The 25,687-nt window shown below is 47.4% G+C and overlaps 1 protein-coding gene across 1 annotated transcript in view; it reads right to left on the minus strand.

Annotated features, from left to right (window-relative positions):
• Positions 1-6,797: 6,797 nt before the first annotated feature.
• The window catches only part of ATG9A (autophagy related 9A), a 77,644-nt gene continuing 58,754 nt past the window's right edge, over positions 6,798-25,687 (minus strand). Inside the window, exons 13-17 of the mRNA XM_040358170.1 lie at positions 25,120-25,286; positions 20,539-20,635; positions 17,928-18,135; positions 11,093-11,235; positions 6,798-6,976 (exon numbers count right to left, since the gene is read on the minus strand). Coding sequence (XP_040214104.1) covers positions 6,971-6,976; positions 11,093-11,235; positions 17,928-18,135; positions 20,539-20,635; positions 25,120-25,286 — 621 coding nt within the window. The 3' untranslated portion in view covers positions 6,798-6,970. The remainder of the gene's footprint in view (positions 6,977-11,092; positions 11,236-17,927; positions 18,136-20,538; positions 20,636-25,119; positions 25,287-25,687) is intronic.

Raw genomic sequence — 25,687 nt, forward strand, 5'->3', positions numbered from 1 at the left:
TACGTTTTCTAGGCAGGGCCGCCATCAGGGGGGTACAGGCATTACACCTGTAAGGGGCCCGGACGTCCCCCCCGTTTTTTTTCCATCTAATCCCCCCTTATGTTTAGCAACTAGCGGCAGGGGACTTGACTTTGTTTTGTTGGTCAGCACCAACCCCCCGTCCCGCTTATCTCACGGCAGCAGAGAGACGAGAACAGATGACACTTTCGTTACCACAACCCCCCACTTATCTCAGCAGGAGAGAGGAGGCGCCCCCCCCCCCCGGTTCTCTGCTCCAGGGGGGCCCTGCCTAAAGCTGTGTAAGGGGCCCCAAAATGTGTGATAGCTGCCCTGTTTCTAGTTAATAAATGTAAGGCCTCTTTCACACGGCGCGGATCAGTAATGATCCGCCCCGTGCACCTCCGCTTGCTCAGCGGGGATCGCTCCGTTGATCCCCGCTGAGCCGGCGGATGACAGGGCGGTCCCCGCACACTGTGCAGGGACCGCCCTGTCTTTTCTCCGCTCCCCCCTATGGGGAGATCGGATTAACACTGACCGTATGTCCGTGTTCACCCGATCCGATCCGCCAGACGGATGGAAAAGTAGGTTTTTCCTCCGTCACCCTTTGGCGGATCGGAGCGGGTCGGGTCGGATGTCAGCGGGCATGTCACCGCTGACACCCGCGGCTCCATAGAGGAGCACGGAGCGCCCGTACAGGTCCACACAAAAAAAACTGACAGGCGGACCTGTACGGACGCTCAATATGAAAGAGCCCTAATGCTTCTGGTGTCGGCTTCTAGGCAGCACTCTTGCCAGGGTGAAGGGCAGGTTTGCCCTGAAATGTAAAGCAGTGCAGACAGAATTTTCTCAGCCTTTTTCTATTGGTCCTACCTAACCCTCTGCAGTGTTTTATAAGCCAATAAGCATTTCTATAATCAATAACAAGCAGTAGAAAAAAAAACAACACAGACAGATGACATTGAACATAATAATTCTTTAATTAGAGTTATACAATAGTACAAAATCTGCCATATACATTTCTATACAAAACAGAGAGGAGCGGTGTCCCTTGATAGACACGTTAGCGGTACACTTAGTAAGGGACAGCCCACAACAACAAGACAGATCCCAAAGAAACACAGGTACCGCCATTGTAATACAGAGAACACCGCTCATCTACACATCACTCCAAACTTCATTCATAAAAAGGGTCTTAAAGCTGAATTCCAGGAGAAGCTAATTTTACTTTAGATCATGAGCCCTGCGTAGTTTTACTTCAATTTTGATGAGCTTTATGCATTTCTTCCACATCTGTGCAGCAATCCAGTGTGAGACTTTCCCTCTGTGCGGGAGCTTCCTGTAATAAAGACCGCTCACTGCTACCCTTTCCTTGTGCAGGGTGACAGGTCTGGTCTCCGCCCCCTTGTGTCATTGTGTGTCTTCCTCAGCTCTGCTTTCAGTATTTTTTTGATGTCACTGTTACAAGAAAATATCTGGGTTTGAAACCGCAAACAAAAATGCTGCAAACAAAATGGATTTATAGATTTTATGGTTATTAACCACTTAAGGACCGCCTAACGCCGATATACGTCCGCAGAATGGCACGCTGGGCACAGGCACGTACAGGTACGTTGCCCTTTAAGAGCCCAGCCGTGGGTCGCGCGCGCTGCCGGAGCGCTCGGGACCACATTCCGAAGCTCCGTGACCACGCCCGCGGGACCCAATCACCGCCGGTGTCCCCCGACCGGGTCACAGGAGCTGAGGAACGGGGAGAGGCGAGTGTAAACACACCTTCCCCGTTCTTCTCTGTGGCAGTGTCACTGATTGTCTGTTCCGTTATAGGGAGCGACAATCAGTGATGTCACGCATCCAGCCACGCCCCCCTACAGTAAGAATCACTCCCTTAGGTCACACTTAACCCCTTAGCGCCCCCTAGTGGTTAACCCCTTCACTGCCATTGTAATTTTCACAGTAATCAGTGCATTTTTATAGCACGTTTCGCTGTGAAAATTACAATGGTCCCAAAAATGGCTCAAAAGTGTCCGATGTGTCCGTCATAATGGCGCAGTCAAAAAAAAAAAAAAAAAAAAAAAAGATGATCGCCGCCATTACTAGTAAAAAAAAAAAAATTTATTCATAAAAATGCCATAAAACTATCCCCTATTTTGTAAACGCTATAACGTTTGCCCAAACCAATCAAACACTTATTGCGATTTTTTTTACAAAAAATAAGTAGAAAAATATGTATCGGCCTAAACTGAGGAAAAAAAATAAAATTTTATATCTTTTTGGGGGATATTTATTATAGCAAAAAGTAAAAAATATTGCATTTTTTTAACAATTGTCGCTCTATTTTTGTTTATAGAGCAAAAAATAACCGCAGAGGTGATCAAATACCACCAAAAAAAAGCCCTATTTGTGGGGGGGAAAAAAAAGGACGTAAATTTTGTTTGGGAGCCACGTCGCACGACCGCGCAATTGTCAGTTAAAGCGACGCAGTGCCGAATCGCAAAAAGTGGTCCGGTCTTTGACCAGCAAAATGGTCCGGGGCTTAAAGGAGTTGTAAAGGAAAAACATTTTTTTGCTGAAATGACTGTTTACAGGGTATAGAGACATAATAGTTAACTGATTCCTTTTAAAAAATATTAAAAATAGATAAAAATCAATCATATAATGTGCCTGCAATTTCAGTTTTTGCATGTTGTTTCCTGCTTCTGTGATGTACAGAGACACAGAGCCAATACAGGGCAGTGATGGTTTGTAAAACAAAACTAATTGGTGTTGAGGGGTTTTAGACACACAGTAATCACACCCTTTGATTAGTGACCACAGAGAGAAAGCTCCCAGCACTTTTTTCATCAGGAAACAGACAACCAGGAAGTGTTCAGAACAGAGAAGGATTACAGCAACATCAGAGCAAAAACGAACAATGAGGACATGAAACCAGGACTGCAGTAAGGTAAAGGAAGCTATTTAGCTAAAAAAAAATAATTCCTTTAGTGACCCTTTAAGTGGTTAAAGAATGTACTTAAAAAAAGCTTTTTTTCCCAGAATTCAGCTTTAATCTGAACAGATTTGTTACAATCTCTGTACAAAATCTCCTTTAGTTTTACCTACAGCAAATTAGTATCAAACCCCACCTGAACAACCAGGTAGCCGGATACAAAAACAAAAAAAGGCAGGCGGCTTCAAACTGGTGGCTAAAGGGAAACACAGACAGGTTTTCTTTCACACACAATGAAGCTCCGTTTTCTTACAATTATATTTACGGGAATATTTTTCAGTGCATTGTTTTATTCTCGCCCCTTAATATGCAAATAGCACAGCCAGCGGCACCCCAAGAGCTGTGCCACACAGGCGATCCTGTTTTCTTCAGCCGCTGCATTGATTTTGGAGGACACGGCAGGTGTAAAAAAAAAAAAACTCACCTGCTTTCTTGTGTTGCTCCCTGAATTGCCAGCAAGTCTCAAGCCCCATACACACTATGGGCCAGATTCATGTAGATCAGCGAATCTTTAGATCCGCTAGATCTACGTGTTTTACGATCCGCCGTTGCAATTTAGCGAGGCTAGTGCACGATTCATAAAGCACTTACCTCGCAAATTGCACCGTCGGATCCTAACTCCCCTCGGCGGAATGCAAATTCCACGGCTAGGGGGAGTGTACAATTTAAATCAGGCGCGTTCCCGCGCCGATTTAATTGCGCATGCGCCGCCGGCGAAAAAGCCCAGTGCGCATGCTCCAAATGACGTTGCTAGGACGTCATTGTTTTCGGCGGATAGGTTACTTACGGACATCCGTATTCCCGACGGACTTACGCAAACGACGTAACAAATTTAAAACTTGTCGCGGGAACGTCGGCCATACTTAACATTAGCTACCCGCCGGAAAAAGCCGAACGCAAACGACGTTGAAAAAGAGCGACGGGCGGGCGTACGGACGTGAATCGGCGGTTCTCCTCATTTGCATATGCGACGCGTAAAAAAAAAAAAACGACGACACCTAGCGGCCGGCGGGAGATTACAGCCTAAGATTCGACTGGTGTAAGTCACTTACACCAGTCGGATCTAAGGGAGATCTATGCGGAACTGATTCTTATGAATCAGTTGCATAGCTCCGACCGTCGGATCTCACAGATCCGACCGTCGGCTCTCACAGATACGACGGCGGATCAGGAGATCCGCCGTCGTATCTCTTGATGAATCTGCCCCTATCAGTTTTCCTGACGGTTTTCTCTTCAGGTTTACCAAAACCATGTAGTGCAAGGGCCTGCCTGATTGCATACAAATTGAAACTCTTGAGGTTTGACCTCATATTAGATGGTTTTGGTAAACCTGAAGAGAAAACCGTCAGGAAAACTGATAGTGTGTATGGGGCTTCACTCTATCCAGAGATTTCGGTTTTGCATCCTTTTAGGCAAAGAAAGAGCAATGCCTCACTGCCAAAAATGGCCAGTGAGTGACATTTACAAAAGCAGGCCAAGTCCTCCCTGTCTCGCTAGAAACATTGGGGTTGATTTACTAAGGGCCCTTTTACACGGGGCGGATCAGTAATGATCCGCCTCCGTGTGTCCGCTTTGCTCAGCGGGGATCCTCCGTAAAATCCCTGCTGAGCCGTCGGCTGACAGGGCGGTCCCCGCACACTGTGCAGGGACCGCCCTGTCTTTCCTCCGCTCTCCCCTATGGGGGGGATCGGATGAACACGGACCGTATGTCCGTGTTCACCCGATCCGATCCGCCAGACGGAAGAAAAATAGGATTTTCTTCCGTCCAAAAAATCGGAGCTTTGCGGAGGCGGGTGATGGTCCTCCGCTGACACCCGCAATCACATAGGGACCAATGTATGTCCCGTTTTCATTCGCAACGGATGGATGAAAATGCGCGCACATGTGAAAGGGGCCTAAGACTAGAGAGTGCAAAATCTGGTGCAGCTGTGCATGGCAGCCAATCAGCTTCTAACTTCAGCTTGTTCAATTAAGCATCGACAATAAAACCTGGAAGGGGATTGGCTTCTATGCAGAGCTGCACCATCCAGCTTTAGCAAATCAGCCCTAGAATCACAAGTATGACATGACCCGAAGGTCCCGAACCTATAAAGAAGAGCGCCATGTAAACTTTGATAATATTCCCTTTAGTCTACCATACATATTCCTTCAAAGTTTATAAAATGAGGTTTCAATTAAAAAGGGGTTATAAAGCCACATGTTTTTTCACTAGGATGCATTAAGGTAAAAAAAAAACAAGAGGCTTTACAACCCCTTTAATGCATTAAAGCGGGGGTTCACCCTTAGAGGGCACTTTTCCCCCTTAGATTCCTGCTCGTTATTACTAGGGGAATCGGCTATTTATTTAAAAATAGGTGCAGTACTTACCCGTTTACGAGACGCATCCTCTCCGTCGCTTCCGGGTATGGGCTTCGGGAATGGGCGTTCCTTCTTGATTGACAGGTTTCCGAGAGGCTTCCGACGGTCGCATCCATCGCGTCACGATTTTCCGAAAGAAGCCGAACGTCGGTGCGCAGGCGCAGTATAGAGCCGCACCGACGTTCGGCTTCTTTCGGCTACGAGTGACGCGATGGATGCGACCGTCGGAAGCCTCTCGGAAGACTGTCAATCAAGAAGGAACGCCCGCTCCCGAAGACCATACCCGGAAGCGACGGAAGAAGATGCAGCTCGAAAACGGGTAAGTACTGCACCTATTTTAATACAAATAGCCGATTCCCCTAGACCGAACGAGCAGGAATCTAGGGGAAGAAAAAAAAATTTTTTAGAAATGGGTGAACTCCCGCTTTAAGATGAAAAACCTTCTGGGGTGCTGAAGCCCCCCAGCCCCCGTTTTACTTACCTGACCCCGATCTGTCCCTGTCTGGGAACAAGCACACCATCTCTAGCTAGTGTCTCATGTCCTGATTGGATAGATTGATAGCAGTGCAGCCATTGGCTCCCGCTGCTGTCAATCAAATCCAATGACGTGGTGCCGGGGGGGCGGGGCTGAGTCCTGCATTTTGTGTGAATGGACGCATATGCGGGACATGGGAGCACGCCCGCATGGGTGTCCACCAAGGACAGTGCTTCTCCAACATGGACACTCGATGCAGGGAGGAGCCACCAGCACCACTGAGGGATCCTAGAAGAGGAGGACCGGGGCCACTATGTGCAAAACAAACTGCACAGAGAAGCTAAATATGACTTTTTTTTTTTAAAAAAAACGAGGGTTTAAACCCCTTTAAATATGTCTGCCTACCGAGCTGCCACGTGGAATTAGGCTTGCAGCGTGAGCATCTGCTCTTTAAGTGGTTGGCTGCAAGTGGGTAAGAGTACTTGGGTGAATTGTTGAGAGGGCCTAGAAGGGCATCACTGGCATGGTCATGTGCACCAGCAGTGCAAAGAGACAAGTGGCAGGGCAGTGTCCCAGAGTCTTCAGAACGGCAGGCTCTGAGAAGTGTTATCACCCATCTTGCAATGGGGAGTTTGCTAAAAGACATGCATTACTTTACCAATGTTTTGGCTTGTAACAAAAAAAGTGCCCAGATATAGAAGTGTTGTGACTGCGTATTTAGCTGCTGTAGTCCTAGTATTCCTCCGATTGGCTTGGGTGGCACAGGCTGCTAAAATAGCATATATGAAATCCTAACGCCAGACCGAGAAATAATGTAGACATAGAGGAAGCATCAGAGATAGCAGTATAACCTATTCCTGTACACACAGCTCACACACCCTCTGACAGCCTGCTGTAAATCTAGATCAGTCCAGTATCATAGCATACATATGCAACACAACTGGATAAATAAATAAATATAATATATATATATATATATATAATATATATATATATATATATATATTACACATATACTGAGGGGGTCACACTGCCAGACACACATACACACAGTTCACAACAGAACTTGTCTCCTGGTGTTTCCTGGTCAACAAGAAACCCATTGTGCCGGGATGGCTTTGGACAGGCTGCATCTTCAAAGACCGCTCGAGATATCACACCTGTGGAGGAAAAAAATTGCAACAAAAGGGATAAAAAAAAAAAAGAAAAAGGTGAAAAACATGGCAACTGTTTACAACGCATACATTCCTTAAAGTGGAGGTTCACCCTCAAAAAAATTTCTGACATCACACGGAGTCGCGACATCCTAGCGACAGAATGCCAGTGTTTTTTTTTTTTCTCAGCACATACCTCTTAATCCCGATTTTCACCTCACGGCAATCCCGCGGGAGTGGGCGTTCCCAAGCACTGCCTGTGATTGACAGGCTTCCGAACGTCGCATACTGCGCGTCACAGGTTGCCGGAAAAAACCCGAACGTCGGTGCCGCTCTATACGGCGCCTGCGCACCGACGTTTGGGTTCTGTCGGCAACCTGTGACGCGCAGTATGCGCCGTTCGGAAGCCTGTCAATCACAGGCAGTGCTTGGGAATGCCCACTCCCGCGGGATTGCAGCGAGGTGAAAATCGGGATTAAGAGGTATGTGCTGAGAAAAAAAAAAAAAACACCGGCATTCTGTCGGTAGGATGGCGCGACTCCGTGTGATGTCATACATTTTTTTAAAGGGTGAACCTCCACTTTAAGCAAACTAAATGTAATTCAGTTAGGATTCACCTCTACTCAAAGCGGACCCTTCAGTCGTGTTTTCAACTTTCCATCTATTAAAACTTCTTCCCTTGTTGTTGTTAATTTTGGATAGTAAAACATGTTTTTTTCTGCCAGTAAATCCCTTATACAGCCCACTCAACACCACTCCTTCACTGCTCCACTGCTTTGCAGGTGATATTTTTAGTGTTATAGCGACTGCAAAGCGCCTTTGTCTTCCTTTACTGCAGCAGCAACTGAATAAACAATCTGATCTGCTTCTTTCCAAGGTTCACTCTCCCTAACTTCCGGTTCTTAAGACCTGTGGACACTGGTGGTCTCATTTCCTGGGGCTTACTGCAGCGCCTCTCTGCCCAGGGGCGGACTGACCATTTAGGGCTCTCGGGCACTGCCCGAGGGCCCCATGCCACTAGGGGGTCCCATCAGGGTTGCCAGGCTCAATAAAACCAGGGACAGTATGTAAAAATCTGTGTTTTTTTTTTTACACCTGTCCCTGATATGTCAGAAGCCAACATGCTTTTGATGTGAAAATCCTGAGATTTTAGCTGCCCTGCCTCCTGGCATGGTGGCCATCTGTAAGCCAGGGGGGCCCCATAATATTCTATTTCCCCAGGGCCCCATGAGTTGTCAGTCCGCCCCTGTCTCTGCCCCTATGTAGTTTTGTAATACAAGCAGCACCATAAGTACATGATAAGTACATGGTGGCTTGCTGCAGCAGGAGGATGTGAGCTGCTCAAATCCCAGACTGTCCTGCACACTATGACAACAAAACTAGACTGAGAGGTCAGGAGAAGTAAACAAACTTATGAAAGTCTGTACCCCCCCCCCCCCCCCCCAAACACACATCTGGCCCGAGATAATGTTCTGATGCATCATTCATTGGACTTCTAATTTGTTAAATTGCCGCTGAATAGGAAATAGTTATGACATTGGTGCCTCTGAGATATCTTCCCTGTGCCCAGACATGCCTGCACTGTGCTGGGAAGAATGATATTGTCACACACTTTTAAAATGCCAATTTTGGCAAAAAAAAGGGTAAAGTAGGGGAAATATATGCTTCTTTTTGTAGTGCCTGGGGAAAGGAAGTACTGTGGAAAATGTAAAGGATAAGTTCACGTTTTTAGGGTGTTACATGTTCCCAATGCTGCAGCTGCTGCCCAATCCCCCCCCCCCCCATGTGACAGCAGTACAGGGAGACGTTCCCCTTACTAGCTGTCACTTTTTAAAATCAGCGTGGCCATGCAGGGCTCCGCCCACACTGCCGCGTCATTCATTCACACAGCTCTGTGTGGGAATAAACAACGAGCCCCGACGTCCTTTGCAGCTGTCGGCTTGTAGTTCTCAATGAACTACAACGGCGCTGTGGAGTACCGCGGTAGTTCATCGATACTTCCGGTCAGTGTATCTGCTTACCCGTAGGGGATGTATAGGCAACACAGATACACTGACAGTCCAGCAGGAGATCTGCATTGCGCCATTGATCTGATGATCACTGGTGCAATGCTTTACAGTCTCTAATAAATAAATAATTGCACTTGTTTTTCCTGCAAAAAATGTGCATTTATTAATTTATTTTTAAAGTGAACCTATTCTTTAAGAATGTCCCGGGGCTCACCTGGGAAGACTGTCAGGCTTGTCTGCTGTTTAAGAACTTGTTGATATCCACTTCCTGCTCTGGGGATAACGATGAAAGAGATAATCGGTCTCATTCAATGAACGCTGCTTATTAATCCATAGCAACCAAACAAAACGCACACTTCCAAGGACAAACCAGGAGAAGATGGATGCTTATTGGAGTTCTACGATTCTAAAAAGGCTGACAAATCACACCACTGGGTTCAGAGATGAGACTCCTTCCATTTAAAGTGATTGTAAACCCTTTATAAGCACTTTAAGCTACAGGCAAGTCTATAATAAGGCTTACCTGTAGCCAGGGGCAGACTGACCATTTGGTCACTCGGGCACTGCCCGAGGGCCCCATGCCACTAGGGGGCCCCATCAGGGTTGCCAGCCTCAGTAAAACTAGGGGCAGTATGTAAAAATCGGTGTTTTTAAAAAAAATCCCAAGTTTATAGCTGCCTCGGCTCTCCAGTACCTTTTCAGTGTGTGTATGTATACTGTATGTGTGTGTATACTGTGTGGCCTCATAATCTCCTATTGCCCGGGGGCCCTATAATCTCCTATTGCCCGGGGGCCCCTTGAGTTGTCAGTCCGCCCCTGCCTGTAGCTACCCTGGATATCTCCTAAACCTGCACGGTTTAGATGTCCCCTGCATGTGCCGATGTCATGCACTAAAGCACACTGAAGTAATGGCACGTACGTGCCGCTTCTTCAGTCTGTGTGCTGTAACCGGCGGGGGGGTCCCACGTGCATGCGCGTGAGTGACGTCATCGCGGCTTCGGCCAATCACAGCGCCAGAGCCACGATACCCGGAAGTAACCCCCCCGGGAGAGATGTCGCCATCCATAGGGGGGTACGAGGACCGCTACGGGGTTTTTAATAGGGTTTACAACCACTTTAAAGCGGAGTTCTGCCTAAAAAAAATAAAAAAATAAAAAGCCAGCAGCTACAAATACTGCAGCTGCTGACTTTTAATAAATGGACACTTACCTGTCCAGGGTGCCCGTGATGTTCGACAGCCGAAGCCGATCAATCACTCTCGGCTGTCCCCGCCGACATCCTCGGTGAGGGAACCAGGAAGTGAAGCCTTGCGGCTTCGTTTCCCTACTGTGCATGCGCGTCCTCACTGGTCCCTGCTGTCTTCTGGGACCTGTGTGTTTCCCAGAAGACAGCGGGGGAGGACAGTCTAGGTGCTGGACATGACGCAGGTCACCACGATCACCGCGGTGATCTATGCCAAGAAGCAAATACCGTATTTATCGGGGTATAGCACGCTCCCGCGTATAGCGCGCACCCCTAAAGTTGCCCCGAATTCCTGTGGAAAAAAGATTTTTTGTACTTACAGTTTTGGTGTCTTGCGCGGCGTCCATCGGCGGCCTCGTCGGGTCCGGCGTCCGTCTGCGGCTTCAGGTGTCCTCTTCGTCAGGTCCGGCGTCCTTCTGCGGCGTCCTCCACGCTCGTTTCCCGCGCCGAGTTTGAATACTGCGCCGACATATACAGAGCGCAGTACACTCGTGTATAGTCGGGCAGGCTCGGCTACTCTCGCGCTGACGTCCAGGACGTCAGCGCGAGAGGAGCTGAGACTGCCCGACTATACACGAGTGTACTGCGCTCGGTATATGTCGGCGCAGTTTTCAAACTCGGAGCGGGAAAGCGGGTATCGGCGTATATCGTGCACCCACGATTTTGCCCTGATTTTCAGGGCAAAAAAGTGCGCGGTATACGCCGATAAATACGGTACCTGTATAACTCCACTTTAAAACTATTTTACAGAGGTGACATCACTGATATCTAGACAAACAATGACTTTGCTACTCCTCAGATCAGAATGTACATATAGTTCCATCATGTGGCACTAGAATGTCACATATATGAATCTGAACTTGGACAATACCTTATGAGTCTGTGGTGGCAACTCATCCTCTGAGCTTTCCTCCGGAACGGGATCCGGGTGCTTCGCTGTCTGTCCCTCTTCACTCCACCCTCCCATTGGCTGCCTTGCTAAGTTGGAAGAGGCTCTCTGCATGGATCCAAAATCTGCAGATATAGAAGAAGAACTCCAGTTTATACCACATTTTTATCAAACAACGTCATTATTACAACTTTGTGGGACTAAGTCTGAAGGCCAATGTATAATTGGAATCCTGCATTGAGGAGAGAACTAGAAGCACATAAAACATTTTGAACAAACAGTACATGATGTCGGCACTATGGAAAGATTGCCAGTTTTAGCACATCAATTGACAGGTTAACTTCAAAGGAGTCGTGCATTTGCTGACCTGCATTTCCAGGCTTCAGAGCATCTCCCCCCCCTTCAGTAGCCGGTGTGCTATTAAAACAAGAACATAAAGGATAGCCTGACACGTCATTGGTTGCTTCCTATGGGGGCACATATGCGCGCTCGCTCCCGGGCCTTGCTGTCTACATCTGTAGACACAGACAGCGGGACTTGGCCACCCCCCTACTCCCTTATCACTGGCTCAGATTGACAGCCAATAGCTCCCGCTACCTCAGCAAAGCCTGTGAGACCAGGAAGTGAGGGGAGAGAGCTGCAGACAAGCACAGCCATGGATCAAATGAGGGCTCAGGTAAGTAAAAGGGGGGAAGAGGGGGGATACTGATGCCTAAACATTGTTTACATTAATGCAAGGAATGTATGAAAGTAAAAAAATGTTTAGGCTTTATAACCACTTAAAAGCGGTTGTATACCCTGCTTGGTCATTTTTAACTACAGTTAAGCCTATAATAAGGCTTACCTGTAGATAAAATGAATGGCCCAGATTTACAGAGAGCACATTACGCCGTCGTAGAGCACACACCGTACGCCACGCCAACGTAGCGCGGAGAGGCAAGCATTGCATTCAGCAAGCCAGTGCTCCCAACGCTGCGCCAGCGTGGGTTTCGAAGGCGCACGCCGGCGTAGGTGGAAGTGGGCGTGACCCCATGCAAATGATGGGCCGAGCACCAGACGGGTACGTATCACGAACTGCACATGCGCCGTGATGTGGACGCATGCACAGCACCCCCCTGCGCTTGCTTACAACACGCCGGCACAACTGCCGTGAACATAAACGTACGCCCAGCCAGAAACACGTCCAACGCACAATACGCCGGCTTGTGTTCCCTGGTGCAGACCTGTGCATGTCTGGTGCCGGGTTGCACCTCATTTATGGGGAATAACTTTACGCCGGACGTACAACTTACGCGCATCTCGCGTGGCATGCACACGTTCGTGAATCGCCGTATTTCCCTCGTTTGCATGTTTGAATGGCTAATCAATGGGAGCGGCACCATGCGCCCAGCCTAAATGTGCGCCCACCCTATGCCGGCGTGTGCAAGCTACGTCGGCGGGGTGTAGCCTGTTTTTAGGTGCATGTTGGTTCGTGAGTCTGCCGCACACATACGACGGCACACATTGGCACTTACGTCGGCGTAACGTGTTATACGTCGGCGTAAGTGCTTTGTGAATCTGGGCCAATATCTCTAAACATGCCCGGTTTAGGAGATATTCACCCTGCATGCAGCAGCTGACGTCAGCGGCGCATGCGCTCTGAAGGTCTGGGAACGGAGGACGTCCTCACAGCTCCGGCCACTCACAGCACCGGAGTCCGGCAACCTGGAAGAAACGCAGAGGGAACACGTCAGCACCCCCTCAGCGGTGACCGGGCGCGCTGCGGGAGCTTCGTTCCAAGGTAAGTATTTCACAATGTGCTGGTATGCGACGCATACTAGCACATTATGCTATTGTCTTGCAGGTTCTTTTTTTTTTTTGCGGTTTACTACCGCTTTAAGGAGTATTTCAAAAGGGGATTCTGTGCAAAGTAAAGGGAAATGCTTTTACCCTTGCCGCGTTGGTGATTTCTGCCATCTTCAGGTACTACAGTGGCTGAAAAGGTTTTCACATCTAGAACCAAGTGTTTTGGATTACTCTTTGCACTGTTTTTTTTTCTGCTGACCCCTTACAAAAAGGGACCGCAGTGCACAAAAAAAAGGGACAATGCACGCAACACACCTGAAAGTATCAGATGCTAAAAGCTCCTCTCCAGGTTGCCCCGACAGACACACACCCCATCTCCACACCCACCCTTTACCCAAATACTCTTTTTACTCACCCAAACGCACAAGACATTCCAGTCCAACGTCTGTCTATTCTCCTGCATACAGTCCTTCTTCGGATCTCCATGTCAGAGCCTGTGTGAGGTGGACATTTTCTATTGGTTGTCCACAGAGGCTGGGTCCTCTCAGGATCCAGAGGTGGATGACATCACAAAAAAGGGGATTGACTGGGCACATCTGCATTCCAGGATTACCAGTCCCCTGCACCCGAAAACAATAATAAAGGGGTACCTACACAGTGGACTAAAGTGAATATACAGTATCCCCGCTGCACGAGGGATTAAAAAAAAAATAATAATAAAAAAAAAAAAAAATAAGGAAAAAGTAAGGTGTTTATTTATTTTTTGCCAGGAGAGGTTTTTCAGCTAGAGTAGTCCTAGATAGGGGAGATTGCAGGGGCAAACATCAAGGGCTGGATTCAGGTAGCTGCGTCCCTTCTTACGGCGGCGCAGCGTATCGTATTTACGCTGTGCCGCCGTAAGTTTGAGAGGCAAGTGCTGTATTCACAAAGCACTTGCCGCCTAACTTACGGTGGTGTAGCGTCAATGGGGCCGGCGTAAGCACGTCATTCAAATGATGTTGAGGGGGGCGTGTTTTATTCAAATTGGGTTGACCCCCGCGTATTTTAGGTTTTTTACGAACGGCGCATGCTCGAAATTCTGACGCAAATTGTCATTGCTTTCGACGTGAACGTAAATTACATCCAGCCCTAAAAGGCGAACGACTTACGCAAACAACGCAATAAATTCAAATTTCGAAGCGGGAACGACGTCCATACTTAACATTGGCTGCGCCACCTAATGGCAGGAGCAACCTTACGCCGAAAAAGCCTAACGTAAACGACGTAAATAAATTGCGCCGGCCGTACGTACGTTTGTGAATCGGCGTATCTAGGTAATTTGCATATTCTACGCCGAAAACAACGGAAGCGCCCCTGGCGGCCAACTTAATATTGCACACAATTCTACGCCGCCGCATTCAAGTTACGTCGGCGGAGGAATCCTATTTTTTTAGCGTATGTGCCTTTGAGAATCGGCGTAACGATACGCCGGCGCAGATTTGAAATTACGACGGCGTATCTGGAGATACGCCGCCGTAAAAGCTTCCTGAATCTACCCCAAACTTGTTACTTTGCAAGGAAGACCTTTTTAAATACTCCTTACTGCCAATAAGAAATAAAGGCAGGATACAGATGACAGCCTTATAATTTCTACCTACAAAGTCCAAGTCAGTGGTGGCAGCTACCATATTATATTTTGTATAGCAAAAAAATCTTTTAAAGCGGAGTTCCGGCAAAAAAAAATAAAAAATTTTAGCCCGGAAGTTACAAATGCAGCAGCTGCTGACTTTTAAAATAAGGAAACTTACCTGTCCAGGGCGCCCGTGATGTCCTCACCTGAAGCCCACCCGTCCCTTGGCTCCCCGGGTGGAGGCGCCGGCAACTTCAGTAAGGGAATCCCCCCCCCTCCGGGGTGTCACATTTGGCACCTTTTAGATGGGAGCAGATACCTGTCTAATACAGGTATTTTCTCCCACTTCCGGTGATAGTTCGCGGCAGGGAGGAGGGGTGGCAGGGGATCTTTGCCATGTCTGACCCCTCCTCCGTCCCTGTCCCCCCGCTGTCTTCTGGGAGACACACAGGTCCCAGAAGACAGCGGGGGGACAGGGACGGAGGAGGGGTCAGACATTGCACAGATCCCCTGCCACCCCCCCTCCCTGCAGCGAACTATCACTGAAAGTGGGATCAAATACCTGTATTAGACAGGTATCTGCTCTCCTCTAAAAGGTGCCAAATGTGACACCCCGGAGGGGGAGGGGGGGGGGAACCAGATAAGCAGAAATTCAATTTTTGGGAGGAACTCCGCTTTAAAAATGAGAATACTTCTCCCACTGTTTTTTACAAAAATAATTGTCACCATGTGTGGCAAATGCAAAACCCCAAAAAGTCCAAAAAACAAGTCCAAGTAAAGTGCAGAAACAAATCAAATGTCCTCTGAAATAAATCCTGTGATCACCACATGTGACTGTCCCCTCTCCCTCTTGGCAGACACTCATCATCATAATGCCTCTCCTTGCCATGATTGGCAGAATGTAAGCCCACATCTCCATCCACAATGTGGCACCCAACACACCTGGAAGTGTCAGATGCTCCTCTCCATCCACAATGTAATTCAATCACTCCATGGGGGGGGGGGGGTTACCCCCCATCATTACTTCAAAGCTTAGAACGACTTATTATACATGTGAAGAAAAAGAGCAGCCCCCAAATTTACTGCTTCACAGTCACATGTGGTGATCACAGGATTTATTTCAGAGGACATAACATTCATTTCTGCTCTTTCTTTTTAAAAACCGCCTGTCGACTGCCTAACGCACATATACGTCGGCAGAATGGCATGGGAAGCCAAAGCAACGTACAGGTACGTTGCTTTGAATCTGCCGCCTAGCGGTTGTGTGTGCCTACCGCGGTCTCCGTGACCGCGGTAGGTGCACACAATGTCCGCCGGTGTCCCGCAATCGTGTCACGGAGAAGCAGAACGGGGAGATGCCGGTGTAAACAAGGTATTTCCCTGTTCTGTCTAGTGACAGGACACTGATCGTCTTCTCCCTGTGATCGGGAGCAGTGTCGTGTCACATGTAGCCCAGCTCCCTCACACTTAGAATCACTCCCTAGGACACACTTAACCCCTTCCTCGCCCCCTAGTGATTAACCCCTTCCCTGCCAGTGTCATTTAGATAGAAATCAGTGCATTTTTATAGCACTGATCGCTGTATAAATGACAATGGTCCCAAAATAGTGTCAAAAGTGTCTAGTGTGTCTGCCATAATGTCTCCTTGAGGCGATTAAGTTCGCATTTGTTGCGCTATACAAGTTACTCACTCACTCACTCATGATAAAAATCACAGATCGCCGCCATAACTAGTAAAAAAAAATTATAATAAAAATGCCATAAAACTATCCCCTATGTTAAAGACGCTATATCTTTTGCGCAAACCAATAAATATACGCTTATTGCGTTTTTTTTTTTTTTTTTTTACCAAAAATATGTAGAAGAATACATATCGGCCTAAACTGGGGAAAAAAAATGTATATATATTTTTGGGGATATTTATTATAGCAAAAAGTAAAAAAAATATTGTTTTTTTTTTTAAATTGTCGCTCTATTTTTGTTTATAGTGCAAAAAATAAATACCACCAAAAGAAAGCTCTATTTGTGGGGGAAAAAAAGGAATTTTGCTTAGGAGCCACTCCGCACGACCGCGCAATTGTCAGTTAACCACTTAAGACCCTGACCAAAATGCAGCTAAAAGGACCTTGCCCCTTTTTGCGATTCGGCACTGCGTCGCTTTAACCGACAATTGCGCGGTCGTGCGACGTGGCTCCCAAACAATATTGGCGTCCTTTTTTTCCCACAAATAGAGCTTTCTTTTGGTGGTATTTGATCACCTCTGCGGTTTTTATTTTTTGCGCTATAAACAAAAATAGAACGACAAATTTGAAAAAAAATCAATATTTTTTACTTTTTGCTATAATAAATATCCCCCAAAAATATATAAAAACGATTTTTTTTCCTCAGTTTAGGCCGATATGTATTCGTTTACCTATTTTTGGTAAAAAAAAAAAAAAAAAAATCGCAATAAGCGTTTATCGGTTGGTTTGCGCAAAATTTATAGCGTTTACAAAAAATAGGGGATAGTTTTATTAAATATTTTTTTTTTGTTACTACTAATGGCGGCGATCAGCGTTTTTTTTCGTGACTGCGACATTATGGCGGACACTTCGGACAATTTTGACACATTTTTGGGACCATTGTCATTTTCACAGCAAAAAATGCTATAAAAATGCATTGTTTATTGTGAAAATGACAGTTGCAGTTTGGGAGTTAACCACAAGGGGGCTCTGTTGGGGTTATGTGTTCCCTGAAGTGTGTTTACAACTGTAGGGGGTGTGGCTGTAGGAGCGACGTCATCGATTGTGAATCCCTATAAAAGGGAACACACGATTGATGCAGCCGCCACAGTGAAGAACGGGGAAGCCGTGTTTACACACAGCTCTCCCCGTTCTTCAGCTCCGGGGACCGATCGCGGGACTCCAGCGGCGATCGGGTCCGCGGGTCCCGGAGCTTCGGACCGGGTCGCGGGAGCGCGCCCGCGACCCACGGCTGGGTACTAGTACAGGACGTACCTGTACGTACATGTGCCCAGCCGTGCCATTCTGCCGACGTACATGTGCAGGAGGCGGTCCTTAATTAAGTGGTTAAAGTGACGCAGTGCCAATCGCAAAAAGTGGCCCGGTTATTTGTCAGCCTAATCCTCTGGGGCTGAAGTGGTTAAACTTTTGTGGGGTTCACATTTGCCACACATGGTGATAATTATTTTTGTAAAACACAGCATTGTTTGAAAAAGCGGGAGAAGCAGAGGACTGCACTTTATTTTTTTTTGGTATCGGATTTATTATTTAAAGTAGCTGCAGCTTTGGATTTTAAGTTATTCGTTTATTCCTTTTATGAAGTTTTTTTTTCCTAAGCGCAGGGTTGAGCATATTCTATTTTGACAGGTTCCCTTTAATAAAGAAGAATCCTTCAAGAATATGCAGAGAGACACTCTCTTACCTGTGCTGGTACTAAACCTGTGAGCGCTGATTGGTGGCATCCTGTCTTCTTGTTGCAGTGTTCCAGGAGAGGGGCAGCTGGCAGAGGATGGAATGTTGCATGTAGTGTTGATAAGTCCATCAGCCGGCCCGCTATCCCCACTGTCATCGCTCTCCTGTCTGTGCCATATGTGCCGCCCTCCTGCCATACGGGTCTGCTGTTGATGTAACTGCCAGAAGGAAGCAGACGGAACAGGCTTAAGAGACCACATTATACAAGCAAGGCACCAAAAACAATTCATCCAGATCTGTATTGCCAAATTCACTGCAGGCTGAATTCACAATGAAATCAAAAAACATTTCAGTTAATCCGAATACTGATGGTAAGAGTTTAAAGGGGAGTTCCAGGCGTTTTTTATGTTTATTAAAAGTCAGCAGCTACAAAAAGTGTAGCTGCTGTCTTTTTAATAAACAGACACTTACCTGCTCCACGTTCCAGCGACGCTCCGCTCCTCTCCCCCCTCTCCAGCCGGCGCCTTCATTCCTAGTGTGGGCACCCGGCCGTGACAGCTTTCGGCTTCACGGCCGGGCACTCACTGCGCATGTGCAAACGGTGCGGCACTCTATGAGTGGTCAGGCGTTTGCCTGGGACCTGTCACGTGTCCCAGGCGATCGCCTATAGGGAGGGGCCGCCGTAGGCGATATGACGTATCGCCTAAGGCCGCGTACACACGATCGGTCAAAACCGCTGAAAACGGACTGAAGGACCGTTTCATCGGTCCAAACCAATCGTGTGTAGGCCCCATCAGTCAGTTATCCTTCGGTCAAAAAAAAAAAAAAGAGAACTTGCTTTAAAATTTAACTGATGGACGCCCAACAGATAGGTCAAAACCGATGGTTAGTATGCAAAAGCATCGGTCAAAAGGCCGCGCATGCCCAGAATCAAGTCGACGCATGCTTGGAAGCATTGAACTTTTTTTTCAGCACGGCGTTCTGACACGATCGTTTTTTTAACCGATGGTATGTAGGCACATCAGACCATCAGTCAGCTTCATCAGTTAACCGATGAAACGGTCCTTCAGTCTGTTTTCATCGGTTATGACCGATCGTGTGTGTGCGGCCTAAGCGGTCCCTGGGCGGAAGGAGGAAGTGGGACAGGAAGTCCCACTCCTACTGAAGCTCCCAGAACCCCCCCCCCCCCCAAAAAAAATTACATGCCAAATGTGGCATGCAAGGGGGCAAGGAGTGGTTTAAGCGGTAGTTCCACTTGTGTGGCACTCCGCTTTAAAGTGGTTATAAAGGCACAAGTTTTTTTTTACCTTTTATACATTCTATGCAATGAAAGGTAAAACTTCTTATGAGAAATACTTATCTGAGCCCCCTCGATCCATCAATGTCCAGAAGAGCATTGCTTCTCTGGGAACTGATTGGTTCACTGACTGTGATTGACAAAAGCCAATCAGAGACCAAGGGGCGGGGGCCATGTGTGTGAATGGACACAGAGCAGCGGCTCAGCTCAGGTGCCTCCATACCAAGCTGCTTGCTGTTGGGGCACCTGGCAGGAGGGAGGAGAATTGAGCACCAGCGGGGGACCTGAGAAGAGCAGGATCCGGGCTGTTCTGTGCAAAACCATTACATAGAGCAGGTGAGATTACCATGTTTGTTATTTTTGGTAAATAAAAAAACAAGACTTTAAAGTGGAGTTCCACCCAAAAATGGAACTTCCGCTTTTCGGAACCCTCCCCACCTCCGGTGTCACATTTGGCACCTTTCAGGGGGGAGGGAGGAGCATATACCTGTGTAATGCAGGTATTTTGCTCCCACTTCCGGGCATAGATATCCTAGCCACCCACGGGTATCTACGCCACTTCCTTTGCCCCCCCTCCCCCCGTTGTCTTCTGGGAGACACACAGGTCCCAGAAGACAGCAGGGACCAGTGGGATCGCCAGCGTGAGTCGCGCATGCGCAGTAAGGAACCAGGAAGTGAAGCCGCAAGGCTTCACTTCCTGATTCCCTTACCAAAGATGGCGGCGGCAGCACCCAAGAGCTGAGGGACAAATCGGCTTTAGGTGCCTGGACATGTAAGTGTCCTTATTTTAAAAGTCAGCAGCTGCATTATTTGTAGCTGCTGACTTAAAAAAAAAAATAAAAAAAATCAGCGGAACTCTGCTTTAAAGTCTACAGAAAAAGGTGAACTTACACAGGTCCCCCTCCACGCTGACCTGGACCGCCGCAATCTTCGGTTCTAAGCCCTGGTATATCTGAGCCAGGAGTTCGGAGCTTAGAAATCCTCTCTGCAGCAACACGTCTTCTCCATAGCTGACAGGACGGGCTATGCGGCTGCTGATTGGTCGGCGCCGCCCATGTGACGACGCTGACCAATTAGAATGCTCCAAATGATGAGGGACGTTTTGGACATTCAGTTGAGGGGATTTCTTAGCCCTGGACACACCGGGACTTAGAACTGGAGATTGCCGCGGTCCAGATCAGCGAGACCGTGGAGGGGGGACGGACGAGGAGGGGGACCTGTGTAAGTTCACCTTACAGAGTTTTCTGTAAAGGTGAACTTACCCTTTAATATTGAGACATGAAGAGTAGGGGGTTAGGTAGGTTAGGTATGAGCACATACTCACTTCATGCATGTACAAGGCATGCAGGCTCATCTCCATTGAGGCGTATTCGGATAAAGGTCCGCTATTCATGGGGCCCTCCCATAAGCTGCTGCCAAAACTGAAACAAAAATCAATTTAGGAACTTCCCAGTAAGTCAACAGAATATACACAGTGACCAGTGTAGGTTTACAAGGAGCAGCAAAGTAAGACACCTTGGGCCAGATTCAGATACATTGGAGTAACTTTCGGCGGGGCGTAACGTATCTCAGATACGTTACGCCGCCGTAAATTAGGCCGCAAGTTCCGTATTCAGAAAGAACTTGCACCCTAAGTTACGGCGGCGTAACGTATGTGGTCCGGCGTAAGCCCGCCTAATTCAAATGTGGATGATGTGGGCGTGTTTTATTCTAATTCACTGTGACCCCACGTATTTGACGGCATGCGCCATTCGTGAAAAAATCCCAGTGCGCATGCTCGAAATTACGCCGCAAATCGTCAATGCTTTAGACGTGAACGTAACTTACGTACAGCCCTATTCGCGAACGACTTACGCAAACAACGTAAAATTTTCAAAATTCGACGCGGGAACGACGTCCATAGGATACCCCTCATATAGCAGGGGTAACTTTACGCCGGAAAAAGCCGACCGCAAACGACGTAAAAAAATGAGCGGGCGGACGTACGTTTCTGAATCGGCGTATCTACCTAATTAGCATATTTCTCGCGTAAATATACGGAAGCGCCACCTAGCGGCCAGCGTAAATATGCAGCCTAAGATACGACGGTGTAAGAGACTTACGCCGGTCGGATCTTAGGGAAATCTATGCGTAACTGATTCTATGAATCAGTGGCATGGATACGACAACGCAACTCAGAGTTACAACGACGTATCCGGAGATACGCCATCGTATCTCCTTTCTGAATCCGGGCCCTTGACTTTTTCCCAGGCTAAGTAGACAAATCAGGCATTTTTCCAATGGGCATTCAATTGGCCATATCACAGGGCGTCATAAGACCGCTCTAAAGACTACGACTCCAGTGACCGACTGCCGCTATTGTAATGAGGAAGTGATCCCAACTAGCTACCAATGTTACAGGGACCTCAAACAGTGCGATGTAACTTTCACAGGTCCTAGTAGAACAGATCAGACTGATATATTGCAGAGGATAAAGTCAGCAGAGGTCATTTCAGTTGCACAGTGACACAATCACAAAATCACTTAAATGAATACAATGCTCGGATTGCGAGTAACGCGGTTAACGAGCGTTTCGCAATACAAGCATTTATTTTTTTAAATCCTGACTCGGTTTGCGAGTGTTGTCTCCCAAAACTAGCAGGATTCAAGCCACAGCGGTGTGCAATACCATATTTGGGTGGGGGGCACCGGAGCCGAGCGGAGCCGTTCGGAAATACTCGGAAAACTCAATTCATGAGCCTTTCCAAGGTTATCCCCGAGTTCAGCCGAACTGTCTCCGAGCCTGTGCAAGGCTCTCCGGCTCCCCCCACCTCTGGCCACATGCGGTATTGCATGCCATAGAAGTCAATACGGAACAAATTATTTTCGTTTCCATTGACTTCTATGGGGAAAACTCGGTTTGATATGCGATTGCTTTGGATTACGAGCATTCTCCTGGAACAGATTATGCTCGTAATCCAAGGGTCCACTGTATTTATTTTTGTATATAAAAGCAGGGCCCGATCTGCCCTATAGACTCACTATGCAAGCCGCTTAGGGCCCCACAAAGCTGCGGAGGGCCTCCCAACTTACTAGAGGCCCCGCCTGGTGAGAAGTAATTTTCGGCCCCTCACCCCGCTTCTCAACTCGCTGGCTGCATGGGAGAAGAGATAAGAAGTCAGCACCCCCCGCTTCTCACTAATGTAAGATGTCATTTCCGACACAGCAGGACACCCCCCTCCCCCCGCTTCTCAATTTTAATCTGACATGTCACTGTCGGCAGCGCCCCCCCCATGTGACATGGCATTTTGCTTAGGGCCCCAGGGAGGTCAGGATCGGCACTGTATAAAAGGGAAGATTTAATAAAGCTGAAGCACTCAGAATCTGGTACAACTGTGCATGGTAGCCAATTAGCTTCTAACTTCAGCTTGTTCAATTAAGCTTTGACAATAAAACCTGGAAGCCGAATGGTTTCTATATACAGCTGCTGCACCAGTTTTAGTAAATTTCCCCATAGCGTTTTTGCATTTAGGCCCCTTTCACACTGGGGTGGTGGGTGCGATCGGCGGTAAAGTGCCATTTTTAGCGGCGCTTTACTGTCAATTTCACGTCAATATTCGGCAGCTATCGGGGCGATTTTACCCCCCGCTAGCAGCCGAGAAAGGGTTAAACCCACCGCATAGCACCTCTGCAGAGGCACTTTGCCGGCTGTATAGCGGTGGAGGAGCCGTATACACACCGCTCCTTTACTGCTCCAAAGATGCGGCTAGCAGGACTTTTTTTACCGTCCTGCTAGCACACCGCTCCGAACTTTTGCATTGGAGATACAGCAGCAGCTGTTTCAGGGCGCTTTGCAGGCCCTATTTTTAGCATTATAGCGCCTGCAAAGCACCCCAGTGTGAAAGGGGTCTTATAAAGTAAAGATGATGGTAGCCGTATTAATGCACAGTTGAGTACTGTCAGTCATACTTTTTTTTTTATTTGCGTGATGGCTTGTTCACATCAGGAGGTGCACATGTGACTCGCTCTTCAAAGGGCATTTGACAGGCGGTGAGGAGGCGTTATGTTGCCTCCTAACCACTTGATGTAACCATGTAAATGGCACACTACTGCGCCACAATCGCGTGCTTAGCATGTAGGTGGCCCATATAGACTTGGACTGGTGGAGTTCAGTGGCAGTAATGCCTGGTAAATGCGACATGTTGTTTAATCTTTGCTGTGCATAGCTCATTGCGGCTGCATTTCCAGGTTCAGGCAGGCAGCTGGGGCGGCGGTAAAAAAACATGGCTCACTACCTGGTTTTACTGCCCCCTGACCACACGTGTATGAAGCCACACAGACCTGCAGACAGCAAGGCTTCATATACACTAGCAGCTCCTAGTTTAGGAGCCTTTGGAGTTTTTTTTTGTCAAAATTCAATGTCATAAAAGCCTATAGGGTTCACTTACTAAAGGCAAATCCACTTTGCACTACATGTGCACTTGGAAGTGCAGTCGCTGTAGATCTGAGGGGAAGATATGAAATGAGGGGAAGTGCTGATAATTTTATCATCCAATCATGTACAAGCTAAAATGCTGTTTTTTTTTATTTTCCTTGCATGTCCTCCTCAGATCTACAGCGACTGCACTTCCAAGTGCACTTTCAGTGCAATTTCAAGTGCACTTTGCACATAAGCATCTGTTCTACATACAGTAAAGACCAAAAGTTTGGACATACCTTCTCAATCAAAGAGTTTTCTTTATTTTCATGACTATGAAAATTGTAGATTCACACTGAAGGCATCAAAACTATGAATGAACACATGTGGAATTATACATAACAAAAAAGTGTGAAACAACTGAAAATATATTTCATATTCTAGGTTCTTCAGCCACCTTTTGCAGCAGACACATCTCTAGAACTGGTAAGAGGAGACTGTGTGAATCAGGCCTTCATGGTAGAATATCTGCTAGGAAACCACTGCTAAAGAAAGGCAACAAGCAGAAGAGACTTGTTTGGGGTAAAGAACACAAGGAATGGACATTAGACCAGTGGAAATCTGTGCTTTGGTCTGATGAATCCAAACATGAGATCTTTGGTTCCAACCCCCGTGTCTTTGTGCGACGCAGAAAAGGTGAACGGATGGACTCTACATGCCTGGTTCCCAACGTGAAGCATGGAGGAGGAGGTGTGATGGTGTGGGGGTGCTTTGCTGGTGACACTGTTGGGGATTTATTCAAAATTGAAGGCCTACTGAACCAGCATGGCTACCACAGCATCTTGCAGCGGCATGCTATTCCATCCGGTTTGCGTTTAGTTGGACCATCATTTATTTTTCAACAGGACAATGACCCCAAACACACCTCCAGGCTGTGTAAGGGCTATTTGACCAAGAAGGAGAGTGATGGGGTGCTGCGCCAGGTGACTACCTCTTGAAGCTCATCAAGAGAATGCCAAGAGTGTGCCAAGCAGTAATCAAAGCAAAAGGTGGCTACTTTGAAGAACCTAGAATATGAAATATATTTTATTTATTTTTATATTTAGTTTTGATGCCTTCAGTGTGAATCTACAATTTACATAGTCATGAAAATAAAGAAAACTCTTTGAATGAGAAGGTGTGTCCAAACTTTTGGTCTGTACTGTATGTAGATCTCTAATGCCGCGTACACACGGTCAGACTTTTGACCAGGTAAAACTCAGTTGGAAAAATAGAGAACCTGCTCTCTATCTAAGTCCGTCGGAAATTCCGACGGTAAAAGTCCAATGGGGCATACACACGGTCGGAATATCCGATGAAAAGCTTCCATCTGACTTTTTCCATCGGAAATTCCGACCGTGTGTACGGGGCATAAGTCATGTATTCAAACCCTTATACATGGCTTTCCATCCGAAAATGATAAGACACACATGCACAATACCGCTAATAGCATCATTGTGCTCTCCTCACCCGCTCTGGTTTGGCGCCGTGTGGCAGGACTGCTGCGGAGACAAAGAACGGAGAGCAGAGGCCACCTCGGACACAGCAGAGATGTGCGGAGAGCAGAGGACATCTGTGTGTGGAGGGAAGCCTACCGGAGACATTCCAGTGAAGACATTTGCCATAAGGCTGTGAGGCTGAAACAGAACAGGGGAGACAGAAATAAAAACATTAAAATGGTACACCTTTTATTGGCTACTGATAACGAACGTGGTTATATCTGGTGCAAGAGTATTGTCACTAAGACCCCTTTCATACCCGGCGGCCTTGCACTTGCAGGACGCTAGAAAAGATCCTGTAAGCAACATCTTTGGGACACCGCTTGCAAAGTGCCCCTGCCCATTAGAATGCATGGGTTGCCGAAGTGCCTGCAAAGCGCTTTGGCAGCAGCCCTACACGGGCGCTTTTAATCCCTTTTAAACCTAAGGGTAGACATAACGGTAAAGCGCCGCTAAAACTAGCGGCGCTTTACCGCTGCAGCCCTTACCTCCCCATTGGGAAAGGGCTTTAATAAAGTAATTCCCATACCAACTATACT

This window comes from Rana temporaria, chromosome 6 (assembly GCF_905171775.1).
Source record: "Rana temporaria chromosome 6, aRanTem1.1, whole genome shotgun sequence".
Classification (NCBI taxonomy): domain Eukaryota; kingdom Metazoa; phylum Chordata; class Amphibia; order Anura; family Ranidae; genus Rana; species Rana temporaria.